At 37.4% G+C, this 12,305-nt stretch overlaps 1 protein-coding gene across 13 annotated transcripts in view; it reads right to left on the bottom strand.

Annotated features, from left to right (window-relative positions):
* The window catches only part of Reps2 (RALBP1 associated Eps domain containing 2), a 270,779-nt gene that overhangs the window by 104,171 nt on the left and 154,303 nt on the right, over window positions 1–12,305 (bottom strand). For 6 of the 13 annotated variants that reach the window (XM_063242948.1, XM_063242951.1, XM_063242953.1 and 3 more), the window contains exon 13: window positions 9,447–9,583. The exons of the other annotated variants lie outside the window; for them this stretch is intronic. In XM_063242948.1, coding sequence (XP_063099018.1) covers window positions 9,447–9,583 — 137 coding nt within the window. The remainder of the gene's footprint in view (window positions 1–9,446; window positions 9,584–12,305) is intronic. 13 annotated transcript variants of the gene reach the window in all.

Raw genomic sequence — 12,305 nt, 5'->3', positions numbered from 1 at the left:
AACGGATATAACAGCAAGTGTGTTTGGGGGTGTTAAATAGCTGACTTTATCAATGTTTTTGGAACATTGAACACAGCTGTTTGCAGTCTCCCTGTTTGAATGTCCACCTTGTGTTCTTTGATACTGTGATTTGAGGAACTATTTTCAAGAAAATAGTGTGTAATCTACTAGCAGGTAATTTCTTACTGTTATGGTTTTTTGTTTTGTTTTGTTTTGTTTTGTTTTGTTTTGTAGTTCTGTATTGCGTGTACCCTTACGCCGCTTTGGTTTGTTTTGTGTTTTTCTCTTTTTCCTCTTAAATTAAAAAAAAAAAAAAAAAAAAAAAAAAGAAAATAACCTGGACCCTGTTCTTATCTCTAAAAATGTTCATCTAGGCCAATACTCAAATATCCTTTCTGTTTAAATGAGCTTTTAGACTTCAAAAAAGAAAAAAAATACTGCAGTCAACATCTTTTACCTCTCAGCTATTGAAAAGCTCAAAGACCCCTGAGTGCTAATTCTGACAGTGTTACTACCACAAACAAGATCAGGCCTGAAAGGAAGGACGCAAGTCCGAAAAGCTAGAAGGTACTCCCTGACCTTCAAAAACAAATAATCTCAGTAGCAGGCAATTGCCAAAATCCATACTTGAGTCTGGATCCTGAACTTACCTATAAAGCACAGTGAGATGCCTATAACAAAGACAAATAATAGCATAATGTCTCCTGCACCGTCCCAAGAACTCAACCTCCAGCACAGGCAGCTTAACATACCATGCCTACTAAAATATCCAATCAAATGGATGAGTTTAGAGATACAAGAGAAGTAGAGAAAAGAAAAATACTTGTACCTTCCTGAGGGTACAGCATGTGGGTTCTAGCATCAAACTGCATGAATCTAAACCCTAATTGCAACAGCTTCTAGTTGCATGACCTTCAATGAGCTAAGTTTTCTACTTCAATTTCTGCATCAGTAAAACAGGAAGAAAACAGCATCTGCCTCAGGGTTATTGTGAGGACAAAGAAAAGGCACAGAAGGTGCTAAATGTGTTCTCTGCACAAGGAAGGCACAAATTCATATCACCCATGATCACTAACCTGACTAGTAAATGGTGTTAATGAAGCAGAAAGCCCAGAAGTAACTCGGGCAAATAGAGAAATATGACTTAGGACAGAGTAGACATTTCACAGGCAAAGTATATACTACTTAAACAAATAGAACTAGACCTATTGCTTTCATATATGAGGGGAAAAAGTAAAACTGTATGCAAGCACTCCTTAAAGACCCTACCAATGTCTTCCAAACACTAACAGTAGTTTCTTCCTTGAACTAGTTGCAGGATTAGTTAAGAAGTTAGAAGTCTAATAATGAGGTCTGGGGATTTAGCTCAGAGGCTCAAACACTTGCCTGGTAAGCACAAGGTCACAAGTTCAATCCCCATTACCAAAAAGTAAAAAATAAAAAGTCTAATAATGAGTATGCTCTGCTCCCTACCTCATTATCTAAGTTAGAAATATGGATGTGTCCAGACATATCAAGTCCAATAAGGTTACAAGATACAAGATCAATATACAAAAACCAAGTGTGTTTCTATATACCAGCAATGAAAATTGCAAGAATTAACTTTAAAAAAAAAACTATTTAGAATAACACCCAAAAGATCTGGGCAAGGTGGTGGTACACATCTGTAATACAAGCATTCAAGAGGCTAAGGTAGAAATATTACTGCAAGTCTGAGATTGAGGCCAGCCTAGACTATACAGCAAGATTCTTTCTCAAAAAATTAGCAACCAGGTAGGGTGGTACACACTTGTAATCCTAGCACTCAGAAGTCTGAAGCAGAGAGGATTGTTGCAAGTTCGAGACCAGCCTGGGCCACACAAAGTGAGTTCAAAGCCAGCCCAAATTGCATAGCGAGACCCTGTCTCAAAAAGACCAAAAAATATTGCATCAAAAAGAATAAAATGCCTAGAAATAAATTTAGCAAAAAATGTGTAAGACTTACATGCTGAAAACTATAAAACATTATTGAAGGAAAGTTAAACATTTTTAAAAAATAAAAAAGACACTGTGCTAAGGTATTAGAAGACTTACTAAGACAGTTATACTAACCACACTAGATCTATAGATTCAGTGTAATTCCTACCAAAATCTCAGCTTATTTTGTTTTAGAAAATGACAAGTTGATCCTAAATTTCATATAGAAATACAAAAGAACAACCAAAACAATCTTCTTGGTTTTGGTTTTGGAGATGAAGTCACAAGTTGATTACTCAGTCTTGAACTCACAGTCCTTCACATCTCAACATCCCAAGTAGCTGGGACTAGACACACGCCACTGCACCCCACAACCAAAGAAAACTTGTAAAGTAATAAAGAGAACCCACAGTTTCTAATTTCAAATCTTATTGCCTGTTATGGCTTGAATCTAGATGTGTCCCCCTGTAAGCCTCATACTATTATAGGTGGGGCATTTGGGAGCTGGCTGGATCTAGAGCATATGATAATGGGATTAAGGATGTGTGGTACTACATTAGTCCACTGATTAGCATTAGCATAGCTCTGGATGTAGATAATGAAAGTCCTACCCTGGGTGTGGATGGCACCACCCAAAAGGCTTGTAGCCTGGATGTAATAGAAGGGAAAAGAGAAGCTTGCTGCTTGCTGCTTGTCTTGTAATGGACTTTTTCTCTACCATGTCCCTGTGTCATGCCACACTCTTCACAGCCAGTTGACTATGGACCTAAACCCCTGCAAATTGAGATCCAAAATAAGCCTTTCCTCTTTTAACTAATGGGTGTTGGGTATTTTGTCTCAGCAATGAGATAATCAACTAAAACACCATCTATCTATAATTACCAAGGCATTGTGCTACTGGCACAAGATAGACATTTAAATTGATGGAATACAATTTAGAATCCAGAAATAGATCTTTACATTTATAGTCAATTGGCTTTCAAAAACAGTACCAAAAAAATTAAATGGGTAATAAACAGGTTTTTCAACAAAAGGCACTGGAACTACTGGATATGCATGTGCAGAAAAATGAAATTTAACTCTCTCAAATCATATTAACTCAAATGGTCTACAGATCTAAATATATGACCAAAATTTTTAGGAAAAAGGGAGTAAATATTTGTGACCTTGAGTTAGGAAATTGTTCCTTAGATATGGCACAAGCAAAAGAAAAAATAGGTAACTGCAACTCATCAAATTTAAAATGTTTTATGACGCAAAGGATACCATCAAAAAGGTAGAAGTACAACTCATAGAATACGAATATTTAAAAATCAATAACTAACAAGGAACTTATATTCAGAATATGTAAAGAAGACTTAAAAATCAATAATAAAAAAACTCATTAAAAATGGTCAAGGATTCTGAACAGATATTTCTCCAAAAATGACACAAATATAGCCAATAAACATATATAAAGATGTATAAAACCACTGATCAATAGAAATTTAAATAAAACCATAATAACAATACCACTTTATACCCACTGGGTAGCTAAAATAAAAAAGACAGTATTTCAAGGATGTGAAGAAATTGGGATCCTTATATACCACCAGTGAGTGATGCAGTTGCTTTTAAAAGTAGTTCAGTAGATCCTCAAAATGTTCAACATAGAGCTACCATTTGAACCAGAAATGACACTACTATGTATATATCCAAGAGAAAGAACATGTTTTCATGGAAATATTTTTCATGTTTGCTTGAGTAATTCATAACAAAATTATTCGCAACAGTAGAAAATAGAAACAGCTCAAATGCCAAACAGAAAAATGGTAAAACCAAATGTGGTATAATATTTATAAAATGGGAGATTATTGAGCAGCAAAAGAAAGTACTCATTCATGCTACAATGTGGGTGAACCTTGAAAACAATATGTTAAGTGGAAGAAGGCAGTCACGAAAGATCACATATTGTATGATTTCACTAATATGAAATGTCCTCAACAGGTGTATCCATAGAAATAGAAATAGAAAATATGCTTCTGTTTGTCAGGTCAGAGGTAAAGGGAAGAGGAGAGGGAATGAGGAACATCTGCTATGGATATAGGATTTCTTTTCTGAGGTGATGAAAATGTTCTGAAATTAGATAGTGTTGATAATAATACAACACAATGAATATACAAAGTCACCAAATTTTGTACTTTTTAAAAGGATAAATTTTATAGTATGTAGATTACATCTCAATAAAACTTTCACTTACAAAAACAATACTGCCAAATTGAAACCTTGGTTGGCTGTGCATGTGAACCCAAAAGTTTTGATGTAGGCCAGGATGGAATTTAAAAGGGAACAGGTAGCTCTCATAAGTATGGCATATAAGGAAATCTGTAAGGTAGAGCTGTCCATGTGGCCAAGTTCATCCTTTAGAGGTCCTGAAAAGTAAGTTTGGTCCTGAGACCATATCTCATTCCCAAGGGGTTTACTCACTTCTCAAATTATAGAGAGAAATACTCATTTGTAGAAAACTCAAAACAGACCCTTGTCAGTTTATCTCTCACTAAACACAACCACCTTCTGAGCTAAGCTAGAAACTTTACCATCACATTTTGCCCAACTTACATCCAACACTGGAAGCTTTGGAAAATCCTCCAAAACTATTCCTCAGTGATGGAGGGATACTGAAAAATAATTCAAACAATACATCAGAGCCCGAAAGAATGCTCTGGAATACTACTGTCATTTCAGCTGTCTCCCAGGAGGTGGTAGCAGATGATCATGAAGATACCCTGGATACAGAATGGTAGACAAGTCTGAAACAGGTAAATTTAGCAAGGACAAAAATCTCAGATTCTTACATATCATCATCACTGTAGCTAAAGAGTGAAAAAGAAACTTCTTGTTATATATGATGTATTAGTCACCTTTTCTGTTGCTATACAAAAATGCACTCACTCCTTAAAGACAGAGAGGCTTACTTGGCTCATGGGTTCAGAGGACTCAGTTAATAGTCATCTGTCTCCAAGGTAGAAACATCTTGCGGGAAGGGCCTGGCAGAACAAAGATGCTCAGTGAATAGGGGCTAGGGAGCACAGCTGGTGAAAGGTGTCAAAAAAGAAGGAATGAGACATCAGATGCCTTCATGGCCCGCCCAGACACACCTGGCCAGAAGCACCTGTTACTAATTCCCTAGGTGGCTCTCAAGCCAATGAGTTGATAACTATGCTTAACTGTTGCAAGTGGTATCTCTACATGAGGCAAAATTTAAAAGATACAAATAATATTCAATGAAAATTTTGTAACTCAGTCCTGTTCCCAGTCATACTGTTCCTTTTCCCAGGGGCAACCACTATTAACCGTTTTTTAAGTATTCTTCCTGAAATTGTCTATATATTTGTAAATATACATATTCTGTACTACACTTTTGTCATTTATCTCAAATCACCTTCCATGTGATACACATACATTAGTTTTTTTAATAGCTTAATAAGATTTCACACCATAATTTCTTTACCATAAAATGAATTTCTATTAGTGGTATATCAAAAGCAGACATCGGAAATTAGTTACCCATAGACAGACACTGTCCATGCACATATTCTGTTTGCTGTAATAATGGTTTTAACATGTGAATCTCAAAATAGTTGGCAAATGGGGAAGAGGTAGAAAAGGCTATCTATCAACATCCATTCTTCTCCCTTAAATAAGAGGGTGCTGCTGGGAAATAACATCCTTGCCTAGCAGTTAGATAGATATATCCATGAGACTAGCTTTCTGCCATAAGGCTTTAGTGGAAATAGTAGAAGCGATGGGAGTTCATGGTCTGAAGCTTTAAAGGAATGTCTATGTGTTCTTCACACACTCTCTACCCCTTCTACCAGGAAGCTCAGAGACAGTTAAGGCTTTTCCCATCACCACAGAGGTCCAGGTGTGGCAGTATATGCCTATAATCTCAGCACTCAAGAAGCTGAGACAAAAGGATCACAAATTCAAGTTGAGCCTGCGTGGCTGAGCAAGCCCTTGTCTAAAAACAATTTTTAAAAGGGCTGAAGATATAACTCAGTGTGAAGGCTCTAGGTAGAATACCTGGAAAAAGAGAAATTTCTACCCACTTGAAGAGAAGAAACTTTTTATTTAAAAAAATCACAGGGGCTGGGGATTTAGCTCAGCGGCATAAGCGCCTGCCTTGCAAGCAGGCAGTCGTGAGTTTGATCCCTGGTACCGATAAAAAGGAAAAAGACCAAAAGAAAAAAAATCACCTTATGGCAACAACTTTTTAATGACAAAAAGGTTCAGTTAGGACTTCACAGTGTGGCTTCTCTTACAGAAATTTCAGTAATAAAAAAATGTTTCATGGCTAATACTACAAAGCAATGAGGGTAAACCATTTAGAGAGCGAGTACTCAAACTGCAACCCAAAACCCACTTATGTATCACAAAGTGCCAATACTGCAATGAAACCTGAAACCTACGAGGGCAACTTGGCTCCTAAGCCTACAGAGAAGGCCCTGCAAGCCCACTACAGCAGGCACGCCATCGGCTTGCTCCAGTGCTAGACAGGTTAACACAGAAACATCACTGTGCCAAGTCCTCGCTTGGACTCCTTCTGATTTTGGATACTTGTGCTGACCCTGACTTAAGACTTCCTCGCACATTTTTTGTTCACTTCCAAATATGGCAACTGTGTGAGACTGTGATTAAATGGCTCCAAGACATGAACCACCTATTACAAACAGTGATCTCCCTATTACAGTGACCAGATTTTTATCAGCGTCTCCTGATGAAAGCCCACACTCCAAATTTGATGCCCATTTCTATGGCCCTAGGATTTTCTAGGCTCCTATAAATCACACACCCACACTCTCTTTATAGATATCAAAGTTGGAACCAGTTGTTTTGTATTTCCAGAGTTGACCTTGTTCATTTTTATAGATTTACATTTTAAATCAGTCCTGCATTTTCCCCTCAGCATATTACCTCTTTTCACAATTGTTAATGAATTAACACTATCCACTTCTAAACTATTCACTTAGCCCCACTTGAACTGCTACAGCACAGTAACAGGTTAGGTTAGCTTCCCCATGGCCACCTTCACATTCCTGAGGGCCTGGGATAAAGGGAGGCAAAATGAAGATGAGACAACTAGTGTCTGAAGTTTGACAAAGAGAGAGGCAGTGACAGAACTTACTAAGCCTTGTGAGCAGGTGAGTCACAAAAGAAAAAATAATGACCAGAAATGTTGTGAAAAGATCCTTAGTCTCACTAGGAGTCAGAGAAATGGAAATCTTGCATATTGTATAGGTAACATTTAAAAAGATGAATGCCCCACAATGAAACCCAGTATTGTATAAAGGTAAGATGCACTGATAAATATATTTAAGTGAGCATTAACCAGTGACGGCAACTGCTTTTCACATGGCAGAATCATTCTATTCTTGTGACACATGTGAAATACTCAACAAACATTTGTTATGTCAAATTGTCCTGAAAACACAATAGAATTAGGCCATGAATACAGATGTCATCTGGTTGGCTGTTTTTTGCTCAGATATTGGCTTATCTAGGCATACAGAAGGGTCAACATGGGGGCATTTATCACACCAAAATGCTTCTCATTGTAAAGTCTTAACCATCATTGCAGCTATCAAAGGAAACTGTCTTTAATTCAGGTTCTCCCTAAAGCAGCCCCTGAGACAAGGACTTAAAAGAAGGTAATTTTTTGGGTTGAGAGGAAAGTGAATCAAGGTAGGAAAGAAAAAAAGTCAAGAATAGGTATGATAATGGGGTTCAGTCCTTCTGTAAGCTTGTTAAACAACCATCTAGAAAGAATCACATAACTGTCTGCTGCGAATCTAGGGAGAGGTGGGTTTTAGCCTTATCAGTCAATGGTTGCTTCTGAGGGCATTAAATCCTTGGTATTTGCTGCCCACAGGAATATGGGTTTCAGATGCATATCAAGGCCTATGGGCCAGAGTGATAGTTGTATTATGTTTATAACCTCACTAAAACTGTATCAGTCCATGGAATATTGGCTCTATTTTGTAGATTAAGAATCTGAAGTACAAAAGTTTAAGCCACTTTCTGAAAATCAAAGAGTTAAAAAGCAGCTGAGCTGAGCACCAAATCTCATTCTGTTTCTTCCACTCCATGATACAATGCTGTAAAAGCCACAGCATGTCAATTCTCAAACATAGCTGGCATCTTCTTGTCAGGTCATACAGCCTGAAAGATGTGCACACACTTCCAGCCTCCCTCTTTGAAAGAGAAAGGTACTGTGATAGTAGCCCAGACTGGTTTAATCTTTCTGCACCCATGTAAAAATCTGCTAGGTCATAATCATCCAGCGCTGTGAAATTTTTACAGCATCATCACTCGTGGCTACTCTTGCACCAAATACTAGTTACTAAGAAATTATGCCAGAATTTGGATGAAAGTATGGGGGGAAATTCAAGAGATATTTTTGTCTGATCAACTCATTGCAGAGAATCAAATCTCATAGAGAGATCTAGATTCTAATATACTAAAAAAGTATAACTTTACTGTGAGGAGTGCACTTTATTAGAATAAATAAAATATGCTGAGCTCTGCCCAAACACAGAGGTCATGCCAATGTGTGAGCCAAGGAGAGTCTTCTTGCTTTAGTAGAAAAGATAATAATCTGCAAATCACCAGCATCTGAGACTGGCTTGATTTAAAATGCACATAGGTTTTTAAAAATGTTTCAGGAAATCATTGTATTTATACCTTGCCTGTATGAATCAGTGGAAAAGCCCTTGCTGCTCTGAAAATAGCACCCTGCATGGCACTGTATCATATCACCTGCACTAAAGCAAATGCTGGTCTCTCACGTTCTGTTCCTTAGCTTCACAAAACATATCCTACTTCACAGGAAGCCAGCAAGCAGACAGGCACCTCTGGTTTCCTCTGCCTCCAGCCTGGCTGTACAAGCTGTTGGTTTAAGGAAGTCCCACTCCACAATCCCCAGCATGGCCCTTCTTCTCTTTCTCTAGCCCTCTCCACCAACCACCCACCCACCAGTCAGATTTAAAGCCCCCTTTGCATTAAATCCCATGCCACATAGAATCTTGTCCATAATGAAAAACTGCAGGAGAAGGGTCTGGCCAAGTGCCAATAATCAAAATATTGCACAGAAGAGCCACATAAGGGTCTGAGGAAATGACAGGTAGTGCTCTTGTTTACAAATTACCATGAGGCAGAGAGCAAGACCCCAGCCAAGCACACAGTGGGATGCCTGGCATTGAAATATTTCTATCCTCTTGGTAGAAAATTTCATAATTCTTGATCCATAGCAGCCTAACCAAAGCTCCACCCATGTGCTATATATCTTGCTAGGACTGCTTTCCTGAACAAGAATACCACAGCGGCATGAAGACCTTGTGATGAGAAACTGCCAAATCTGCTTCTTCTGCAGACTCACAAAGACCTCTGTGGCAGATATATCTGCTGGCTCCAACAGGAAAGGAAAAGGCTTAGGGTGCAAAGGAGCACTTCACCTGGCACACTGGGCTGGAAGACTTTATTCAGATCCAAGGAGGAGGCTCTGGAATGGGTTTTCTGTGGCCGTGGTGGAGGGGTGGGAGGGTCCTCGCCCCTTTTCATAGCCTCTTCTATGGAGGTGCTAGAGTAAGATCTGCAGCAAAATAAGGGAAGGTCAGAAGAGAAGGAAAAGGGAAATAGCAAAGCTTTACTCCCTGAAGCTGGGTTTAAATAGAAAACACCCGCCCAGTCAAAGTGACTACAAAGGACTGATAACCTGCCAAAAGCAGCCATAAATTCTATTACCCTTTGGATGCCACGATGTACAGTAATTGTCCAAATCCAACTATGAATTGGGTCTTTTTAAACTCTTTGATATTATTATACCAGAGACCTAAATTTACCTCCTCCCAAAAGCTCAGTGTAAATTCAAATCAACTTCTATTAGAGTTGTTAATAAGAACAACATGTAAGCCCTTCAGCTTAGGTACCTCTATGTTTTAACAGAAGGCTTCAAGGTATTAACTGATTACAGAATTTTTCTCCTGTTTATTTGCAAATGTGACAAGTACATAAGGAATTGGAACAGATAAGCTGAGGCTGAAAATCAAATGTTCAAAAGAATATACCAAAAATGAAATTTAGGAAAGGAAAATATACATCAATCAAGATGAAAAGTTTCACTTCTCTTACCCTAAGAAATAGGGTTTGAGGAAATTTCAAAGCAAAAGCCTCAAGCAAATCTTCCTTAAATGTAGCTAGGCACAGCTAACTAGGCAACTTCTGAGATTATAATTCCTATGATGACATTTAAAGAAAAAAGAACTAAATAATTAAAGGTCATGGAGCTAGAAAGTTATATCGATTCAATTCAAACTCCAGTCTCTGTAAATTTTGCTTCTAAAATGTTATTATACTGCCTGTAAGCCACAGAACAAGTCCTTTGGCAGTAATAGCTAGAATATTTGCTGCAGACTAAGTTTCCAAATTAATTGAACTCTCTACATTGGTCTATTGCTTAGGAACAGGTCTACAAGACATTTTCTGAATATAATGATTATGCAAAGAATGAAAGCTGGAACTGTGTGTTTCTTCTCTTCAGCTTCTCAGCCGGTAGAGAATGACCTCTAAGTCAGAGATGTGACCTAGAGACAAATTAACCTCAAGAAACTGTTCTTTGAATTTAGCTAATAGAATGACACTTAGGAAATTACAATCTATCAGTGAATAATAAGTCCCTCCAGCTCTTGCCAGAGCTGTTTTTAATAGCACAAGTTTTTACTTTCCTAAGTTTCTCAAGGTTTCTTTGTGGTAGTTGAGGGTTTTGTCTGTCTTGAAATGTTGTAATCTTTAAGAACACCACAATAATATCATGCGACATGCTCTGGTGTGGTCGCTACAACATAACTGGCAAGACAGGCAAGGCAAAAATAGGCAAGAACAAGCAGGGAAGAATGTTCTAACACTTTCAACCAGAATCAAAGGGAACTGATACAAAACGACCACAAAGTATTTAACTGGGAACTCTTGATTTAAAAGGGAAATTAGGGACCCTAGCTAAAAACCAAAAGAATTTTCCATGCCACTTATAGCTTTGGTGGCATCTCCCCCTCAAGAAAGAAAGAGTAATGTACATGTAGAAATAATTGTGTGCACACTAACATACTATCCTATATCACATACCTCATCTCATTTCCATATATAATCTGTATTTATACCTTCACATGCAAAAGTACTGAATATCAAATAAGTGACACTGTATAACCACAACTGCAACCAATTAAAACATACATATTCAGAGAACTGACAAATGATGGACACAGTATTATTAGAATGGAGAGTTTTACCTCTTTCCTCCACATTTCTACAAATCTTTATTATTTTAAAAAGGAAAATAATCACAATTTGATTCACTTGGTCTCAATAAAAACACAGTTGGAAATAGTGAAAATAAAATCATCAAAATTATACCAGGGTGCCAGTCACTGAAAGAATAATATATAAAATATAGCCAGACATATTAATAATAGAGAATGTCCCTATGGGATTTTATAATTCCACTCACTGAGGGAGGGGAAAAGTCAGCAGAAGCTAAATTCAATTTATGATTAACACAGAGAACATAAGCAGATTTCTTCGATGCAGGGATATTTGTCCTACTATGAAATTAGATAAATATTTCTTTTTCCCTATCTCACAGCTAATATAGACTAATTTGTTTTTTAAAAACATGGTAGCACACACCTCTAATCCTAGCACTTAAGAGGCTGCAAAAGGAGGATTGCCTTGAGTTCAAAGCCAGCTTGGGCTACATAGTAAGTTCAATGCCTGAACTACATAGAAAACTACATGATATCTCAAAAAAAAAAAACCCTAAAAATCCATTCATTCTTTAAAGAAGAATGACTACATGTAGTGATCACAGAAGGAGCGGCTATACTTCTTCTGTCTACTAAAATTAATTATTCTATTTTAAAAATACAAATGCAGGTATATGCATTAAAATGGAAACAAAACCTCAATGTAGAAAATGCAAACATAAAAGATAAACTAAAGGCTAATCTTTTAATTTATAATGAGATTTTCCTAAAAATATAATCAGGTTTAAATGAACTTTTTAAGGAATGTTTCTAGAAGCCAAAGGAAGAACAAAGTCACAAGGAGCCAAAGCAAAATTCAGAAAACACACACACGATATTCTTACATGCTGAAAATCAATTCCAATATTCCTCTTTGATAGATAAACTCTTCTATTTCTGTGTTTCTCCTTTACTAACTCTTCTGAGTCTCATGTCAACTACAGCTCTGCCTTATTGGTCTTCTCTGTTCCACTCACTACTTTAAAAATGTGAAGCAGAGAAGAGGTACAAATACTG

Source organism: Cavia porcellus, unplaced genomic scaffold (genome assembly GCF_034190915.1).
Source record: "Cavia porcellus strain 051 isolate PalLab524CR breed Dunkin Hartley unplaced genomic scaffold, mCavPor4.1 scaffold_33, whole genome shotgun sequence".
Classification (NCBI taxonomy): Eukaryota; Metazoa; Chordata; class Mammalia; order Rodentia; family Caviidae; genus Cavia; species Cavia porcellus.
This window is presented reverse-complemented; position numbering and strand designations above follow the sequence as displayed.